The sequence below is a fragment of the Bicyclus anynana genome, chromosome 6 (genome assembly GCF_947172395.1).
Source record: "Bicyclus anynana chromosome 6, ilBicAnyn1.1, whole genome shotgun sequence".
Taxonomy (NCBI): Eukaryota; Metazoa; Arthropoda; class Insecta; order Lepidoptera; family Nymphalidae; genus Bicyclus; species Bicyclus anynana.
The window spans coordinates 81,969-103,350 of NC_069088.1; the positions used below are offsets into that span (position 1 = coordinate 81,969).

The 21,382-nt window shown below is 43.8% G+C and overlaps 2 protein-coding genes across 3 annotated transcripts; both read right to left on the reverse strand.

Annotated features, from left to right (window-relative positions):
* Window positions 1-324: 324 nt before the first annotated feature.
* On the reverse strand, window positions 325-2,181 carry LOC128198183 (uncharacterized). The gene has a single exon (XM_052882163.1). The coding sequence runs from the start codon at window positions 2,179-2,181 to the stop codon at window positions 325-327; it is 1,857 nt and encodes a 618-aa protein (XP_052738123.1).
* A 7,757-nt stretch (window positions 2,182-9,938) lies between these two features.
* Window positions 9,939-17,279, reverse strand: LOC112051176 (palmitoyltransferase Hip14). Of its 2 annotated transcripts, XM_052881978.1 has the most exons (3): window positions 16,705-17,279; window positions 14,097-14,700; window positions 9,939-11,042 (listed from the first exon to the last, which is right to left on the reverse strand). In XM_052881978.1, exons 1-3 carry the CDS (start codon window positions 16,950-16,952, stop codon window positions 10,080-10,082), a joined length of 1,815 nt encoding a protein of 604 aa, XP_052737938.1. In that variant the 5' UTR covers window positions 16,953-17,279; the 3' UTR covers window positions 9,939-10,079. The 2 variants fall into 2 exon arrangements, 1 of the variants encoding a protein (XP_052737938.1); XR_008250883.1 differs by lacking the exon at window positions 16,705-17,279 and having other exon boundaries at window positions 10,902-11,042; window positions 13,960-14,100.
* Between the last annotated feature and the right edge of the window lie 4,103 nt (window positions 17,280-21,382).

Below are 21,382 nucleotides of genomic sequence, written 5' to 3' on the forward strand. Positions count from 1 at the left end.
CGGAGTCGAGGAAAGCCTCAAATTCAGCCAGTGGACGATTAGGCGAGAAGTACACCCCGACGATAATGTACTCCCCCCATCTAGCTACCGCGTACCCCGGGCCCCTTTCGACAGCTGAAAGAGAGGGGCCAGCGCTGTTTGCAGACACTACTACCACCAAGTCATCGGTGTCACCAACCCAATTTGCCTGCGAGGGGACGAAGTATGGCTCGCATGCCACGGCCAAATCAATCTGCCACTGCGCGATAGACTGCAGTAGGAGGTCCTGAGCCCCCGCACAGTGGTTTATATTCGTCTGGAGGACGCTAATATTTTGTGTCTGATTCATGACGACATATTAGCATCCTCCTGCGCTGGACTCTGTCTTTCACTAGCCTGTGACTGGATGCCGTTCACTCCTTTAACAGAAGGGGGGCAACAATTGTTGCTCCCCATTATGTGTCCTGAAGACAAGCCTGCATCACCGCAGACGGCGCAACGCATGGTGCCCACGCACCCCGCTGCCTTGTGACCATCTCCACCGCACCGGAAGCAAAGTCTGCTCCGGTCCTTCTTTGAAGGGCATACGGGACCCGTGTGCCCCATGCTCATGCACCTAAAGCAGCGCAAGGGGCGTTGCTCTAGTGCACGAACACCAGCAGAGCTCCAGCCAACCAAAAGCCGCCCAGAATCACACACCTTTTTAGCAGCGTCCACTGGGCAGTAAACTATAGCCGAGCCCACTCCTCTAAGGCCCGGTTGCACTTCGCTCACTTTCACTGCTGTCTGAAGGCAGCCTCCAGCCTGAGCTACCGCCGTTGCAATCTTCTCAGCCGTAGCGGAGTCATCTAAGCCTGTAACCTTAAGTGTCACAGTTTTTGTCGGACGATTGACTTCTGCAACCCCTTCTAACGCCGTTTGAAGTCGTACGGCTAGTGCTTCTGCCTGTTCTTGTGTCTGCCCCTGTGGTAGCTCAAGAAGCCTAGCTCCCGTGGCGGCTCGTCGGATTTTAAACCCCGCGCCAATGCCCAGGTCTTGCAGATTAATTTTTTGTTCAGCCAATTCTAGGACCTGAGCATAGGTCACCCCCTTTTTTAATGCATCCGACGTCACCGTAATAATGACTGCAGCGTTTTTATGTGGAGCCAGACTCCGCTCGTCTTTTTTTGTGGCAGCCGCCGGGGAGGTTTTTGGTGCGGCCGCTGGAGTGGCAGCGGTGGATGTCGCCTGTCGGGAGGCCTTCTTTGCTTTTCTTCCTACGACAGTGGCCCAGCTATCAGCGACCGGTGTTGCCCCACTTGGGCCAGCAGTCGCCGGTGGAGCCCCAGGGGACGCCACCGACGCTTCAGCACCATGATGATGATGATGAGTTGATGCCGGCGTCTGTGAGGTGCCTGATCTCCGGCTATCCGAACTCAGAGGGGGGCGGATGACCTTCTGGGGAAGAAGACGCTCCTCAATGCCCGCAAAACGGGCATCCAGCATCACCCCAACCGACGCTACAATGGAAGCCTTCAACTCTTCAATTAAATCAGCACCAAGTGGTGGTGCCTCCATGTTTTTTGCCGCCGCACCTTTAGCAGCAGTTCGCATCTCTGAAAATTCGCGCCGGTGAGCCTTCAACTCGGCTTTGACACTTTCTAATTCGGTTCGTAACCGGGCATTGTCGGCACGTAACCCACGCGTCTCGTCGGCCTCAGTCCGAGACGCGAGTGCCTCCACAATCTCCTGCAGCTCACTTGCAGCCTCCTTAAAACGGCGAACAAAAGTACCCTTCAGGTTGTGGGATCGCGAAGCCATTTGCATAATAGCAGCAACGCTCCGGCCAGCCGAGGCTCGCAACTCCTCGGACGTGAGTCCCGCTGGGTCTTCACGGCATGAGGCCCCACTAGCCATCCCTTCATCAGGGTCTAAAACAGGCTCCGTAACCTCTTTGCGGACGATTCGATCTTTAAGGAGCTGATTAAACGCCTCCTCCCGGGCTTCCTTCCGAGCAGCTATTAATTCCGCTCTCGCGGTGGCTATCCCCGTGCCACGGGGCACAGGCGTCATGGAACGCGAAGAGTCCCGCGAACTGGGAGAGACAGACTCCTCACGCCGTGAAAACCGCGTAGCCGGGCCTAGGTTTCGGAAACCTGGGACCACGCGGCGACTTCTGCGCACAGGCGCAACCTCCATTTCCGACGACTGGCCGTCGGCCATAGTCGTGTTTATACCCGCCTGGCTAGCCAGACGGGTTGGCGCCTAGCAACCACCAGCACAAACAACAAGACACAACAAGGCCCTGTAAGGGGCTTTTTACCCTAATTACAGCAACAACACCTAATAAATAATTAACAATGACTTCCAACAACAACCACCAAGTGGCCCTGAAAAGGGCCTTTGTAAAATATAATACTTCAACAAAGACAAATCGTAGCAATAATAAGAAACCTACTTACTAAGAAACTGATACAAACAATCAAAACTTAACTAAACCCAACTATTAAGTGAAGAAAATATAATACAATCGAGCTTGTATCGAGCTCAAGTATTTCTAAAAATAGAATCACCGCGCCAGTGGCGCGTCGAACTCGATACAAACACACAATTATTATTACCATAAAACTTTACAAAAGTTTTACAGTATTTACAATGACCCTAAGCACCCTAAGCACCTAAGCGACTTAGGGCTATTAGAACAACCTAAAACCGACAAACAAATAATAATATTAACTGCTGTTGTATACTTCGACACGAATTAAATCAAGTGCGGAGCAACACAGCACACGACCGCTCGCCACCGCGCTCCGGCGCAACTCCAACCCAACCCAACCCAACCCAACCCAACCCAACCCAACCCAACCCAACCCAACCCTTCTCACTTAATCCATCCTTCTCACTTAATGGAACACATATAAAACTTACACCCTCAATTACATTGCTCGGCCTTACTATCGACGAAAACATGAACTTTTTAACGCATCTCGATAGGGTAACAAAGAAGGCCCTAAATCTCTACAAAATGATCGCGAGGGCAGCTAAAGCCACGTGGGGCTTGAATTCCGATATAATAAGACTACTATATACAGCGGTAATCGAACCCACTATACTTTACGCTGCCAGCGCTTGGGAACCCATATCCGACAGAGTTTATGCCAGAGGAAGACTAAATAAAGTGACCAGACTTTTCGCTATAAAAATCTGCAAAGCGCACAGAACAGTGTCACTAAACGCCAGCACACTCCTAAGCTCCCTACTACCACTGGATCTGCGAGCCAAGGAAAACTCGGAGTTATACAAGTGCAAACGAGGAAAACTGGTACCCGAGTTAATAGACACAAAAATGGAAATGCCAGAAAGCCCATACAACCTGCCCCACCCAGCTGTAAGATCTCGCATTAACTATGACTTAGTAAACGAGCAGAAAAACCTAGAAATGCTGACACCAGAGTGGCCAAAGATATACACGGACGGGAGTAAGTTACAGGGAAGAGTTGGAGCGGCGGTAACCTGGTATGAAGTCAATAAAGAGAGAAGGAAAACTACGTACAGATTAGCCAACCACTGCTCTGTATTCCAAGCGGAACTGGTTGCTATCCGTGGCGCAATAGAAATGGCGAAAAAGTACGGGAAAACCTCAGTCTACGTACTCTCTGACTCAAAGTCAGCCATACAGGCAATCTCCGACCCAGAGAATTTACACCCACTCGCGACCTGCATACGAGAAGACATCTTTAACTGCTTACACAAAGGAAGAGAAATACATCTTATGTGGATAAAGGCACACATAGGCATAGAGGGTAATGAAAGAGCTGATGAGCTCGCGAAACACGCTACAGCTAACAACAAATGCGCCCCAGTATATGAGGATGTCCCGGTGGCATCGGTGAAATGGCTCCTAAGGGAACATACACTTAAAAAATGGCAAACCAGGTACACGACGGATCCGACGGGGGAGACCACCAAAAAATTCCTACCTAACGTGCGCACAGCCTACAGAATTCTTAAGTCTTTAAAATTGAATAATACTATTAGTCAGCTACTCACTGGTCACGGGGGTTTCAGCCAATACCTACATAAGTTCAAACTGAAAAGTAATCCTGGGTGTAGATGTGACTCGACTACCCCGGAATCCATTCTTCACCTTATTTGTGAATGCCCAAGATGGGCGGCCGAAAGGCAAGACTTGGAAATTGCCGTGGGGGTTCGGATCACATCTGACACACTACAGGATCTTATACCAATTAAAATATTCCTAGACTTTGGTACAAAAATAGTTAAAAGAGCTAATAAGGAAAATGCTACCAACTAAACTAATTCAAATAAATGGCTAACAATGGCATTACGCTATAAATACCGAAAAAGTATAATACCGTATATAAATTTTGGTTACAGGAGTCACCAACAAGTCACCACCAATGGTTGACTGTAGTGACATTTAGCTTTAACCCTTACTTTGACATAGCATTATAAACACTACTTTTACTGTAAACAAAAATTTCTTTTTTAGATAGATATTTAAAAATTTTAGATAAGAATGTATAAGATATTCGTAAAAGTCGTCTAGTGTATTTAAGATAAGTCAATATACATAGGCTCCGGTCACGGGGGTTGACACCCGGTGACACTCTGAATAAGTCACCAAATGGTGGACACCAAATGGTGGTTCTTACACTTGGTTACAGGGGTCACCATTTGGTGACTTCTTACACTTGGTTATAGAGGTCACCAAATGGTAACAGTTCGGTGACGATAGTAGGCATCCGGTGACAATTCTAACTGTGTCACGGAGGCCTTCTCCTGCTAAGCTGTATATGGGGGTCTTTTAGAATTATAACAGTAGATGTTAAGTTAGTGTAGAGCTCATGTAATTAATGATTTAATGATTTATATGCTAATAAAATGTAATATATTGCCAGATATAGTAAATATGCCTATGTAATGATATGGGATACGGCACCTGGTGGCCTCTGTAGTTACGAAAGTCACCATCAAATGATCTTCGCAAGTCTCCTGCAAATCACATACTGATAAATGCAGGTGTCGCCGGCTGTCGTGCTCCATATATAAATAAAGTACATAAATTGAGTTTTAGACTTATAACAATAGTTGTCAGACACAATTGAGTCACAGATTCCTTAGTTAGTAAGGCAAACTTATATTGACTCCGGTTGCGCAATGGATTGACCACTGTAGCCACCAGTACACTTGACTGATTGCAGGAAACAAGTGTGACCATTATTAGTTTTTCTGTTTTGACATCGTTTGACCTCTGTCATCACTTATAAATTTACTCGAAGAAGTCATCTAGTGTATGTAAGATAAGTCAATATACATAGGTTCTGGTCACGGGGTTGGACACCCGGTGACATTTTTGAATATGTCACTGCAGTCACCAAATGGTGACTGTGACTGCAGTATATGTGACTTGCAATTTTGGTTACAGGAGTCACCAGTAAGCCACCATCAATGGGTGACTTTAGTGACATCTAGCTTTAACCCTAACCTTGACATAGCATTGTATATATAGATATAGCTATGATGCATAGATTAAATAATAAGCTAATAATAATAATAATACAAACGTATGGCTTATTAAGTTTACCGTGTACAAACATTTCGGTGACGATAGTAGGCATCCGGTGACTATTTTAACTGTTGTCACGGAGGCCTTCACCTGCTAAGCTGTATATTGGATCTTTAGAATTATAACAGTAGATTTTAAGTTAGTGTAGAGCCCATGTAAATTATAATGTATATGCTAATAAAAAAAAATGTAATATATTGCGCGATATAGTAAATATGCCAATGTAGAGATATGGGAGCCGGCACCTGGTGGCCTCTGTAGTTACGAAAGTAACCATCAAATGATCTCCGTAGTCTCCCGCAAATCACATTACTGTTAACTGCAGGTGTCGCCGACTGCCGTGTTCCATATATAAATAAAGTACACCTACTTCTTTATTGTTTTGTAAATCAGAATTTTACTTGCCACTGCTGCCAGCTTTGTCCTAATAATAAGTCTTTATTAACTTGCTCTTACACTTTAACTACAGTGCAGAAAAAAAAAAATAAAAAAAAAAATAAAAAAAAGAAATAAAAAAAAAAAAAAAAAAAAATATATATATAATTAAATAAAATATATATATATAATATATAATTCTAAGTGTATTGTAAATATATTACTGTATGTATTTTTCATTATAATTTTATGTATATATTTATATATTCATCAGTTTAGATATTCTTAATTGTTTTAATAACCTATCCGAGTAAAGGTTGTCACAGAATAAATAGTGACAGAAAAATCGCGGGTCGCAGGTTGTTTTTAGTGGGTATTCCGGCTAACTCCTGGCGAGTCCCACATACCCTTGCGGAAACATTGCAGTGTTCCTGGGATGTTTCCGCAAGGGATGCGTAAATGCATTTTTAACCTGCGAGTTCAAAATTAAAAAAAAAAAAAAAAAAAAAAAAAAAAACCCAACCCAACCCAACCCAACCCTTTTTTTTTTTTTTTTTTTTTTTCGTGGGGAAATCCTAACCCAACCCAACCCAACGCTAGTTTGAATTTCATAATTTTCGACTTTCGAACTACTTCGACTTAGTTTCTAAAAAAATTCAAACTCACCTTATGCAAAAAGAGTCTTTGAATATGGTTTGGCATTGAAAGTTACGTATATCCGCGCTCTCAGAATACGCTAGTTTGAATTTCATAATTTTCGACTTTCGAACTTCTTCGACTTAGTTTCTAAAAAAATTCAAACTCACCTTATGCAAAAAGAGTCTTTGAATATGGTTTGTGAAGAACATTTTGCAGCCTGGGAGTTACCGCCCCTATCACATTGCTATCGACCACCTCAAAAGTCTTCGAAAAACTGCTCCTGCTGCACATCATGCCCCATCTACAACCACGCGACGAACAGTTCGGATTCCGTGCCGAACACTCTACGACACTCGCTGCCGCCCACAACAAGCGAGAGCACTCCATCGCAGTATTTCTCGATATGGAAAAAGCGTTCGATCGCGTCTGGCACACCGGCCTAGTGTACAAGTTGTCCACGTCTACTACTCCTCGTCGAGTAGTTAAGACTGTGAACACCTTTCTACTTACTTTACTTCGTCGGCGTACACTTGCGCTGTACGCCGACGAAGCCGCGTTTATAACCACATCGCTGTCGGGCCGACACGCGGCGATCAAAATGCAGCGCGCACTGGACGCACTTCCCCACTGGCTAGAGACCTGGAGACTCAAGGTCAACGTGGCGAAAACCCAGGCGATCTACATAGGGCGATCCCACCTACCGCCCCCGGTGTCACTAATGGATGAGACTGTCGAATGGTCCCCGACGGCTAAATACCTCGGAGTGACCATAGACAGGAATCTCTCCATGCGACACCACGTGAAAAATGTGGTCACGCAGACGCGAGCCGCACGGAGCCTCTTGCGCCCTGTGCTAGCGTCTCAGCTGCCTCTCCGTGCGAAGCTGGGTATCTACAAAGCATACATCCGCATACGCCTTACATACGCGGCCCCAGCGTGGTACGCGCTGGTCTGCGAGTCGGGTCGCAAATCGCTACGAGCGCAGCAGTCACTGTCGCTGCGCACAATTACCGCCGCCCCACGCTACGTACGGAACCAGGTCATCTCCAGAGATCTGAACATAGAGAGCCTGGACGACCACATTCGCCGCCTGAGCATCTCAATGTTCGCGCGCGCTGACGGAGCGCGATCCCAGCACCTGCGAGGTATCGCGCCATACCATCGACGTCCGCCGGACGCACGAGGACTGCCACGAGACCTGATCTCCTGAACCCCCCCCCGGACATGACCACTTCCTCACTGCTGGCTGACGGGCGCTTGCCGGAGTTTCTCCGGCGAGGATTTACCACTCTGCCATAGTTCCGCAGATCGCCCGCGATACCTGCGAGCTCGATCGCGATGCGGCAAGATAGCACCGGATCTGAAAAACCCGGTGTTGGCACCACGGACCTAAACAGGTCCCACCCAGCGCCCCGCCTGTCGTTGCAGGCGGCTTCGAGCATCACAGAGAGGAGCCAACGCCCCGATCACTGTTACCCCGTGACCCGTGAGGGTTACCGTGGAAGACCCGATCGTCGTCTATAATTTGTAGTTCTCCGGCCACCGATCCAAGATGTATGGAAAATAAGAAGAAAGAAATTAAAGAAGACCTACGTTCCAAGTGTTTTGTCTTCCACCTCCTCTTCGGCACGAACCCCATACCAGACAGTGTGCTGGCTGTCTAAGGCTGGCTGGTACCGAATGGCCACGCTTTACCCGACTACGACGAAGCCGTTCAAGTGGGACCACGGCTCTACCGTGACCATTTTTGTTCCTATGCAATTCTCTATTTCAATCTGAAATATTTTCTTGTTTCGTTCTTTTTAGACCCCTTTTTACGTAGTCGGGTTATAGTTTTTAAACTTTATTTTTTATTCTAATAATCGACTGATTCTACTGATTTACACGGCAAACACCTTTGTGTGCGTCACGCACACATACGAGTACCTACTTCTATAACCTATTCTGCATCAGCTAAAACAGTTTAGTAAGTCCGCGCTAACCACGGACTCCAGGGAAGGTTATTTTTAATCAGTAAGTAGTTTATGCCATGCAATGCTTTTATAGATTTTTCATATATGCCCGTTTTTTTCCTCCTCGGAACACCACTTATATTTATTTTTATTCTTTTCAAGTTATTCCTTGACCACCTAGGATGGAAGCGGGCTAAGTTGTTAGGAGTAGGATGAAAATCCACAACCCTTTCGGTTTGTACACACCATACCTACTACCACTACCACTAGTAAATACGACTACCGAAGCCTCCCACCAACCAATTTTGATTTCTTGAGGTTTTTGTTTTATTATGTTAGCTCTTGACTACAATCTCACCTGATTTTTCAAAAAATAGGATGAAAATCCACACCCCTTTCGGTTCCTACACGACATCGCTTGACGGTACGTCTTTGCCGGTAGGGTGGTAACTAGCCACGGCCAAAGCCGCCACGACTAGCTAGACCTTGACAAATTAAGAAAACTCGGTGCGCTCTTGATTATAGGTGGCTAATAGACCAAGGTTAATAGTTGGCTGGCCTGTAGTGGCCGCCATGAGTTCGTCATCGGGCTGCGAAAGGTAAAAGAACAGACAATTTTAATATTTTAGATAGATCTTTAATAAAATGCATTTGGTATCACTTTATATTACACCGCCGAGCGAACGCGCCGCGACTGTATTACAGCAGGCGGCGAATGTATTACACCGCTCGGCGAATGTATTACACTGCGCGGCGAATATCACAGCGTCGAGCGAACGCGCGGCGAGCGAGCTAGTGGCGGTATAAATATACAACAGAATTAGGAATAAGTATTTAGAATATTTTGTTCGCGTTAGACTCGTGAAGCGCATCGTTTATCATACAAACATTAGGTACATTTATACATTTGTGATCAAATATATTTAAAATATTTACATCGAGCGTTCGCGCACTAAGTAGGCGCGCTAATACTGACTACAGTCGCCTAGTGCTGCCGGTCGGCGCCGCTCACACGTGGTGCTGCCGGTCGGCGCAGTCGTCGTCCAGCCCCGCCACGGCCCAGTCGCGCGCGCGCGGCGCCAGCAGGCCGCACAGGCGCAGTGCTGCCGGTCGGCGCCGCTCACACGTGGTGCTGCCGGTCGGCGCAGTCGTCGTCCAGCCCCGCCACGGCCCAGTCGCGCGCGCGCGGCGCCAGCAGGCCGCACAGGCGCAGTGCTGCCGGACGGCGACCTCACACGCAGTGCTGCCGGTCGGCGCAGTCGTCGTCCAGCCCCGCCACGGCCCAGTCGCGCGCGCGCGGCGCCAGCAGGCCGCACAGGCGCAGTGCTGCCGGACGGCGACCTCACACGCAGTGCTGCCGGTCGGCGCAGTCGTCGTCCAGCCCCGCCACGGCCCAGTCGCGCGCGCGCGGCGCCAGCAGGCCGCACAGGCGCAGTGCTGCCGGACGGCGACCTCACACGCAGTGCTGCCGGTCGGCGCAGTCGTCGTCCAGCCCCGCCACGGCCCAGTCGCGCGCGCGCGGCGCCAGCAGGCCGCACAGGCGCAGTGCTGCCGGTCGGCGCCGCTCACACGCAGTGCTGCCGGTCGGCGCAGTCGTCGTCGTCCAGCCCCGCCACGGCCCAGTCGCGCGCACGCGGAGTCAGCAGGCCGCACAGGCCGCAGCCCAGGAAGTCGGCCAGGTTGTTGAGCGGGCCGCGCGAGAAGGGCGAGCGGCCGCCGCGCGCCTGGAAGTGCCGGTAGCGCGCGCGGTTGAGCTGCTCGTTGGTGGTCATGCCGAGGCACACCACCAGGTACAGCTGGCAGCCCGCCAGCACGGCCACCCAGAACAGGTGGAAGGCCGCGTTGAGCATGACCCAGGCCAGCCACGGGCCGCAGGCGGGCCAGGCGGCGGGCGGGCCGCAGCGCGCCGCCAGCGCCTCGGCCGCGCCCCACAGCGTCCAGGCGCACATGAGCAGCAGGCTGAGCAGGAAGCCCACGAAGTGGCGGTGGTTGTTGGCGCCGATGCAGTTGCCCACCCAGGGGCAGTGGTGGTCGAACTTGGCCACGCAGCGGTTGCACACGGAGCAGTGCTTGGAGCGCAGCGGGCGACGCAGCAGGCAGGCGGAGCAGAAGCGCGCGGGCTCGAAGCCGCCGCCGCCGCCGCGCTCCGACAGCGCCACGATGGTGCGCAGGCGCTCGGCGCGCGAGGCGCGGATGACGCCGGGGTCGGCGCGCCACGAGCGCACGAACGTGTACCACAGCGCCAGCGAGCCCAGCAGGTAGCCGGCCGTGGCGGCGGCGGGCACGGCGGGCGCCACGCACACCAGCCACGTCAGGTAGAACCACAGTTTGGTGGCCAGGTACACGCTGAGCGGCAGCACGCCCTTCAGCTCGTCGTCCAGCAGCGCGCCCGTCAGCAGGTGCAGCAGCGCCAGCAGCGCCGCCAGCAGCAGCGCCTTGAGCGCGTAGGCGGCGTCGGCCTCCAGCACCAGCCCCGTCAGGTAGAAGGCCACGAACGGCACGCCCACCGCCAGCCACCAGCGGAACTTCTGCGACCCATTCGATTTACAGTTGTAGCGATGCTCATGGAACATATAAAATGATACTGTCCGCGTGTCGGTGAGGTGGGCAGACGTTTCGAGGTCGGCCTGCGCACGGCCGCGTGGCACACAGCGAGGGCGACCTAGGCTCTGCGTCGGCCATTTTTGACCTATGCATTTATATTTTTACACGCTTTATATTAGCTCCACTTGTAACTATGTACCACCTTCCCGGTATTAGATTAAGATGAAATTTTGCACAAGCTCCGAGTTCTGATGATAATACATGACTAGCTAAGAAACGTCATTACGAATCCAATATGGCGGCCTCCCCAATCACTTGTAACTATATAGGCAAGCAAATCTTGGAATCTTAATTTGACCCATTTTCCGGTCTTCGATTAGGATGAAATTTTGCACACGCTCTGAGCTCTGATGACAATACATGACTAGCTTAGAAACTTCATTACAAATCCAATAGGGCGGCCTCCCCAATCACTTTAACTAGGTAGTAAAGACATATCTTGGAATCCCAATTTGATCCACTTCCCGGTTTCGTGTAAGATGAAATTTTGCACACGCTCTGAGTTCTCAACTCGACACTTATCTTTTTTTTGTATGTAGGTATGATATGCGATTACCCGAAGACTACTGGACCAATTTCAATATATATATATTTTTGTTTGAGGGTATACTCCTGAGGTGGTCCCATTGTCATCATGTCAGGATCTGATGATGGAATCCTGGAGAAATCAAAGGGAACTTTCAAAAATCGTAAGGAGTGATGGAGCCGAAAGGCAGTAAGGGGACAGTGGTCTCATCGGTGTACCTACAGGAGCGACCTTTCGTCAAACAACGCTATTCCATCCCAGATTTTAATACGACTCATAGCACCTTTGGCGAATTTTTTCTTGTCTACATTTATTTTTAACGATCTGTTAAAAAAACGATTATACTATTAAAAAATTACTTAATAAAAAATTGGAATCATGAAAGAAAAATAGTTATTGCACTCAAAGCTTCTTCTACAAAAAAAAAATGAACAGACTTCAAAAATATAAAACGTATCGACAAAACTAAAAGCGATAAATAACATACTATTTAGCCGGTGTATTGTTTCTGAAATAATCACATAAAAGAACACTATCTAAATTTCCTAAATATTTATGATATTCTTACACAGCTTGGAACCAAGCAGCACCGCCTTCAAACTGATCAGCAGGTATAACAAAATAGCAAATCGGTATGTTTTTTATTTTTGAAATCAGTTATTTTTTTTTTGTAGAAGAAGCTTTGAGTGCAATAACTATTTTTCTTTCATTAAGATAACGCAATTTCAAAAAAAATCCAGTAAAAAAAAACTGAAGTGTACCATCATTTTAAAAACTACACTCAGTAAGCTCTACAAATACTATTTATTCTCTTTAGTTTGTTTGGATAAAGTAAATGTCTGGTCTAGTTCTCGAAATAGCGACAACCGCTGGGATTTTATTAATGTTTTTCATACATATCCATCAATAAAGTCCAATCACGTGCAGAATTTAGGATTGAATTGAGTATGGATGTTATTAATCCAAATAATTGTAAGCAATATAGTTTCTTGGGGAACTTTAATATTGCATAATTTTATACAATATACAATATCACGAATGGACATACAGATACACAGACAGTGAAACTTATGTGGCCGTGCGACAGTAGTAGTCGACGAGACACGAGCTGCGCCGAACGCGGGAACCGACTGGCGAGAGCTGCGTCTCGACGGCCGGCGCTGCGCGTGCGCAGCTGACGGTAACGGCCGTGGCGTTGCGACCAACTGGTAGTGTACGTGTGAGTAGCCTACGAGGCCTTACTAGACGAGTTTGATACGAATACTAAGCCTTCTTTGGCGAAGTTAATTTGTCTTTTATTTGTGTTTTTGAGCTATAGCTACTGCAAGGCTTATACCTTCACGTATAATTTGAAGTACTCTATCATGACGACGTGAATAAAAACCCCTATCCAGGAGCACCTCGCATCCAACCAACAAATGTCTTGTTGTTCCTATTGCCTCACAAGTGTAGCAAGATTTTTCAGTAGCTTTCCCCACTAAGTTACTCTGATCTGAGAGACTCATTTGAAAGGCATTCAGATTTCAATAGGCAGGAGACCAGACGCAAGACGCGCCCCATTAGCGCAGCAGGGATGCAGAACTCACCTAAGGATATCCACTCCTTTTGGATTCCTAAAATCATTGTGTGCACTTTGTAGCTGTCATTTTCGTCTTGTAGTAAATAGGATTTTAGATACTATATCTCGACCTCCCTTTTACTTGCACCCAACCCAGCTCTATTTGTCTGTGGAAGCCTTGAATTCAATTCTTTGCAACTAATACGTCCTGGGACTTTGCCAGGACATGACACATTTTGGTAAATCTAAGGTGTTTGTAGAGTTCCGATGGCTTCTTCAATTTCAGCCCAAAACTGTTGTTAGCGCTGAGCGTTTTGCTAGAAGGGTTTTACCAATATCATAAAGAAGGAAAGGACAAGTCAGACGTGAAATAAAATAGTTATCGTAAATTCAAGCTTTGTTTGATATTGCTTATTGGCTGATGCTACCTTGCCTGCAGCATCGAATCTTCTTAACTGTAGAAAACCCGAGTTTGTCCGCCCATGTTCGTATACTATAGGCAAGAAAGATCAAAGGCAAGTATGAAATTTGGACTGTGTTGAATTTGAAAATTAGGAAGTTTCAACTGATCCTTATCCCCTAATGTACATAAAGCTTAATTTTAAGGCAACTTTTTGTTGCAAAGAATAAAAGCAAAGTGATGACTTCCCTTTCATCCACTGCTTCCGCCAGAAACGAAAGAGAAACATTCATCTCTTGCTTTAAATCTTTTTGAATATTAACCTTACCTGCAGCGTGGCCAGATCATGTCACTCACCCGGTCGTACGCGAGCCTGCGGAACACGTTGCGCGGCGAGGCGAGCGCGGCGTGCTCGCGCACGCGGTCGGCCACCTTGGCGCCCACCCACAGCGCGTCCGCGTGCGCCTGCAGCGTGGCCAGATCATGTCACTCACCCGGTCGTACGCGAGCCTGCGGAACACGTTGCGCGGCGAGGCGAGCGCGGCGTGCTCGCGTACGCGGTCGGCCACCTTGGCGCCCACCCACAGCGCGTCCGCGTGCGCCTGCAGCATGGCCAGGGGCGTGACGCCGCGCAGGTTGGGCACGTCCAGGCTGGCGTTGCCGTACAGCACCAGCGTGGACACGGCCGTGGCGTTGCGCGCCAGCACGGCCCAGTGCAGCGCCGTGTTGCCGTGCGCGCGGTCGGCGGGCTGCGGCGACGCGCCCAGCGTGAGCAGCAAACGCGCGGGGTCCACGGCCGCCACCTTCCAGCACGCCCACATGAGCGGCGTCATGCCGCCCGCGTCCGGCTCGTCGGGCGGCACGCCGCGCGCCACCAGGTACGCCACCACGGCCGTGTGGCCGAACTGCGCCGCCAGGTGCAGGCTGGCGCAGCCCTCGGCGTCGCGCGCGGCGGGGTCGGCGCCCGCGCGCAGCAGCAGCACGGCGGCCTCCAGGTGCCCCTGGCGCGCCGCCCACTGCAGCGGCGTGGCCTGCAGCTCGCCGCCCACCGCGTCCACGCGCGCGCCGCGCTCCAGCAGGTACGAGATGATCTCCCGCCTGGCATTGCAAGATTTACTTTACTTCACATGTGTGAAGTTTAAATACGGGATGTCCCATATTAATGGATAAAATTCAAATGTTTTGAATAGTTTTGAAAAAATCCGTGACCAAATTATATTTTTTTCAGTGTTTTCAAATTTTTTAATAAGCAATCAGTTTTTTTTAAAGCTGTACGAGCAGCTGCTGTAATTAAGATTTTAAAGAATGAATGTTTGTTAAACATTACAGATTAAATTACCAATCCAATAAGTATGTGGCGAACTCCTCAGTTCGCCCACTTTAGGTTTGGTCACCTACATTCACATTCCATAATTATTAGATATTTTGAATTACCGATTCAATACCAGTTTACCATTCCACTGATCCATTCCGCTACACCTGTTTGATACTAATTTATTTTATATCCTTATACTCTTAAAATCAATTCAGTGAATTATATATAAAATATACTAGTTTACCACTTTGTGTTTACATTCAAGTATGCCAACCTATAAAACCTCTATGGTGATAAATACTATTTTTAATAATTACAAAAAATTAATACTATTTTATATAATGTTTTATTTGTTTGTTTTTAAGCAAGTAGGCAGATATTGTACAACATTTTGAAAAAAGGTTGGAATGAAAAAACTTTCAGAAATGTTCTTGTAGGAACAAATGGATCACCTCCCGTACATTTGTACCGGCAACTCTGTGAGTACAAAATGTTGCCACGAGTTTACAAGTTTCTACAATGATGGTACACTTGAGTCCTATACATTTATTTACTTGGGGTTGGACAATTTTTTTAATTGAGTCATCTTAATGAAAGAAAAATAATTATTGCACTCAAAGCTTCTACAAAACAAATAAAACATTATATATAAAAAAAAAGTATTACTTTTTTGGTAATTTAATCCATAATGTAAGACAAAAATCAGATTTTTAAAATCTTAAAGGAGCTACAGCATTGAAAAAATTTATTCAAGATAGAAAAATTCATAAATAAAATATAACTAATAATGGTCATCCTGTGGATTTTATCAAAATTATTCAAATTAGTTTTAGATAATTAGCTGGCGAATCTACCATTTGCGTTTTATCCATTAGTTACGGGACACCCTGTATGTATATTATATTATTACAACATGTTTCTTTTTTTTTTTGCATATCATATTATTTCGACTAAAAACTGATTTTTTGATAGAAGAAAATTTTTTTATTTTGTGTTTCTAATGTGGACATTACATTCAGAGAATTCTGCTTGTGCACCAAAGATTATTATTATAATAATTATAGGCTAAGCTTATACTGCACCTTATTTCACCCAAAATAAATTGTATTAAATAATCAAAGGACAATAATATCATGTAGGATGTTATTGACAAATTTAATTAATCTGAATATAGCTATAAAACATTAACAAATTAAGCGGAAAAATGGCTATATATTTTAAAGTATTTTCTGCACTGTAATATATTTTGAATTAATCTAAACTTTATACAGATCTTAATTTATAGTAAAAAAATCATACTCGTAACATAAATAATGAGCTCACAGCGACAATTTAAACTTTAAAATCTTTAAAGCTTGTTTTCTCAAATTCTCTCCTGTGTCGCTTAATCTAATCTTATATAACGTTGTCTGAATAAAAGGCACAAGCCTAAAACCATAAATAAGTTAACCATAATAGACATAATGAACACTACAATATTCTTATATGTAATTATGATGCATAGGCATTTATTTCTTACTTTTATATACATGTTGAACCATGCCCTAGAGAACAGTGTATAGTAGTTTTGTGTATTCAAATACTGAAGCCAAACCTTGAAAGCTCCCAGGCAACTTGACTTCCTAACTCTTTTAACAATCAAAACAAAACAAGATGTCAATGTGCCTGGGGGCAAGCTCAAGCTCAAGCTTTGTCTTCAACATTACATTCTCTAGAGTCCAGGGCATGGAGCGAGATGTCACTGCTCCGGTCAACGCGAGCAAGCAGTGAGCGGTGAACTGGCGCACCTGTTGTTGATGGCCGCCCAGTGCAGCAGCGTGACGGTCTCGTGGTCGGGCTGGTTGACGTCCCAGCCGGCTTCCACCAGCTCCTTGACGCGCGCGAAGGCACCATATTGCGTCGCTTTGACGATGTCAAAGCCGCTGTAGTCGCGCTCCAACGGCGCCGGTGGTGGCTCGCGCGGCGCCGACTCGCCCTCGCGCTGCGCCGCGCCGCACTGGCCCGCGGCCGCCGCGCCGCACGTGCCCTCGTACATGCCCGAAGAGCTCGCTCGCGCCTAGCGCAGGCCGCCCAGAGCCACCCGCAGCGGCGGCATCGTCCCGAGACGCGGCTGTCGTGAACTCGTGCGATCGCTCGCTTGTCGAGGCAGTACGCTCTCGACTGGAACTTCGAACAGTGGCCCGCCAATTGACCGCGATCTATTTAAATATAAAACTCAAGCAAAAATAGTAAGCAACTAGTACCTACAGCTAATAATTGTTAAATTAAAGTATCTCAATCTCAAATTTATTGATATCACACTTCACAGACATCATTACGAATACGAATCACAGATACACGAATTATCCATATCCACAAACGTCAAACGAAAGTAATAACCACACTCCACAGATTAATAGATACATAGTTACTACGTATGTCTTAGACCATTAAAAAGAATGGACCTGTTTCGCACTCAAATTCACCAACAAAAAAGTCTGTAGTTTTTTGAGGGGGACGAGGTAAGCTCACACATCGAAAACATTTAACACCATTAAGTATATTCTGTGACCGTGCACTGCACACAACTATAATATAGTAGTATATAGTTTGTGTCTGGACATATGCTCCGCTGCACAAAAGAAAAATGGAGCAAACAGGTGACAGTTTGGTATCCAAGGGATGGTGCTAGGAGCCGAGGTCGGAAAACAAAAAGATGGGAGGATGACCTAAAAATGACTTTAGGACCTCTTTGGATGAGGATAGCGGCAGACAGAAAACAGTGGAAGGAGTTGGAGGAGGCCTTTGCCGTAAGGCACACTGAAATAAGAGACATTCTATAGTTATAGTGTAGTTTGAATTTTAATGTGTACCTACTTTTATTTTTTTTAATTATTGTAATGTATTTGTTAATAACTGTATATATTTCGGGAAATAAAAGGCTTTATTATTATTATTATATAGTTTGTGTAATTTTTACACAACACTAACAAACACATTGCCACAGTAAAAATATATACAAGCAGTATTGTAACTCGGCCGTATTTTTGAAATAAATACTAACAGCCGCGCGGTACGTAAACATGTGATAGGGCAGCCCGCCTCCAGCATTTTAATTACATTTGCCAACTTTGTGTTTCCATTAAGTTTTGTGATTGTAAATATATTTTTTTATGTAAACAAATAAAATACTTTGTAAATTGTAGTAAAATAGGAAGTGATCAATAAAATGCGTGTTGTTTTTTGATTGGTAGATTTAAATAAGGCTGATACTAATCAATGACCTTGAAGGATATGTCGTATTCATATGTTTATTTTGGTGATAACATCTATGTATTACCCGTGTGTGTGTGTAGTGAGAATGGTGACCCTAATTTGGAGATTGATTAAAAAAAGACTTACAAATGAAACACCTACTTACGAAAAAAGTGGAGAAAAGATGGTGGTTTTTAAACAATTGTCTCCCATGTTTACCCCTCATACTCATTATTCAACCTCACAATAGTCGGGTTTTGAGTTCGTACTTGAAGGAACATTAGTGAAGTTACATTGTGTAAGTGTGTGTTGTTTAAGTGAGTGTGTGTATGTTTATGTGTCAAAATACTGTACCGAGTTATTTTATTTTCTCGCAATCGTAGTGAAAAGAATTGTGTAACACGCGGGGCTAAACCCATTATAAACTAGGTTTCTATTTATGAGGCCCTCGCCTTCGGCTCGTGCCCTAAAAATACCACGTTTAAAATGGGTTTTTAGGCCTTTATATAACAATCTACTATTGTACGATTTATTATTTGTTGTATTATTGCACGACTTTGTTTACATTTATATATTACATATTCATGTTAATTTACAGAATTCTAGTATTAATAGTCACTGCGCTAAACTGCGGACGGACGGACAAACGGACATGACGAAACTATAAGGGTTCCTTGTGGACTACGGAACCCTAAAAAAGATAAAGCTAAAAAATATAGACTTCCATTAGGTAGTTATTTTGATTAAACAATATTTTTTCTATACAAGTAGTATAGTAATAATAATAAATCATTATTCAATAATATTATACTACCGTTTTCGTCATTTTAACATTTTATTTATATATATTAAATATAAATTTATATATATATATATATATATATATGTAAAAAGAAAACCTCTTTAATATTATTTCTTTTTGGTACTTTTTTTTCATGACATTGTCACATTTGAAATATTCGATATATTATTTTTGACTTATTAGCAAAACATTAAAATTTTTATTAAAATATAAAGTAAATGTAAATAATAGCGTTGAATGTTGTTTTTATATTTTATTTATAGGTAAGTTTTAGTTTAGTATTTAATTTAATAATTTAATGTAAAATATTGTAAATAACAATTATATTTTATTTATAGAAACACAATCAAGCTTTTATTACAACTATCACATTTATGTGAAATAATTATCATTATAAAACAACATTTATTAACTATTTTACGAAAAATGGAGAAACTGAGGTTTGATTTTGAAGTAAAACCAACAAGTGATGGAAAATCAAACGCAATATGTGTAACTTCGATTGCCACACCTGATGGTAAAACTTTCAGTATACCAGAGGAATATCAGCCGGTAAATCTCCACCAAACCATTTATAATACTCCAAACTTTGTTAAGGTAAAAAAATCCTTCAATAAAAGATACCAAACGAGAAAAGTCTGGATAACCTTAACTAAGGAAATAAAAGATATTTATTTGGATGCGGAGCAAAATGTACAATTTTATGATTTTTATCTCGAAGAAATTCTAAACTATTCTGAAATTATACCTAGTAGTTCACATGAAGTACTAGAAAAATTGTTAGAAAAAATGCTTGAAGAAAGACATAACAAACCTGAAAATCAAAATTTAGGGAATATTGCAAAAGATTTCATGATTGAAAAATTCAATGGTAGAAACTCAAATGCTTATCAATGGCTAAAGGATTTTAATAAAGAATGTGAACGTTTTGATATAAAAGAAGATATAAAGAAAATTAAAGTTTTAAAAAATTTTATGGAGCAATCTAGTGTCGATTGGTATAGTTGTATGATAATGAAACATACAATAGAATCAAAATGGGACAAATGGGAAAAAAGTTTTTGTGAAACATTTGCAAACAAAGGATTGTCACCCATTAGATATGCTCTGTCCTTTAAATATCAAACAGGTTCATTACTTGCATATGGTTTAAAAAAAGAAAAACTTTTACTGGAAGTAAGGAAATCAATTGATACCGAAACACTTATTGACCTTATAGCGGTTGGATTACCGAATTATGTGGGGGATCAGATTGATCGAGCAGCTTTAAAAAGTACTGAGGATCTTTATTATGAAATTGGGAAATTGGAACACCTTGTAAGAAATAATAAATATGATAATAAAAACAGTATTTGCTCTGACACTAAATTAAATAAAAAGGAACAAACAAAACCATGCCCCATATGTGTGAAAGAAAAAAAGGGGAAACGTTACCATTTAATAGAAAAATGTTGGTTTAAGGATAAAAATAAAACAGGAGTTGTTAAAACTGTAAATAACTCTGAATTGGAAGTTGAACTGAATGAAGAGAGTCCAAAAAACTAGATGTGCCACCATTAATAAAAGTAAAGTTACTATTGAATGATACGTTAGATATTTCTGGAATTTATGATTCAGGTTCAAATGTATCATTGATTAATGCAAAATTGTTAAAAATACAGAAAAATGAAAATTCAAAGAATACACAAATAGTAAGCTTGAAAACTATTAATGGTGAGAAGAAAACAAAAGGTATAATAAAACTTAAAATAAAAATATACAATATTGAAAGAGTTATGGATATCTTCATAATAGATAATGAAAATTTTAATTATGACTTTTTGATTGGACTAGATTGTATTAAAAACTTTAAGTTGATGCAAAATGAACAACTAAAAATCGTACAATTTAATGATCCAAAAGAAAATGAAGACATAAATAAATATGAAGTGAATTTCAATGAACATATTGACACGGCAAATTTTGAAATATTGGTAAATCATCTTGATTTATCCCAACAATCAGAAATTGATAAGTTGGTAGAAAAATATAAACAAGTGTTTGCTAAGGATAAATATGATATCGGCACTGTACGGGATTATGAAGCACATATTGATTTAAGTGTAGATAAATATTGTTGCAAACGTCCTTACAGATGTACAGCTGAAGACAGAATTGAAATAGAAAGCCAGATATCAAAACTATTAAAAAATAATTTAATTGAGGAATCTTATAGCCCATTTGCTGCCCCAGTTACTTTAGCATATAAAAAGGAAGATGGTAAGAGAACAAGGCTATGTATAGATTTTAGAGAATTGAACAAAATTGTTATTCCCCAATCACAACCATTTCCATTGATTGAAGATTTAATGATCAAAGCTGTGAATTGCGAATATTTTTCTACTTTTGACATAAATTCAGCCTTTTGGTCAATTCCTTTGAAAATAGAA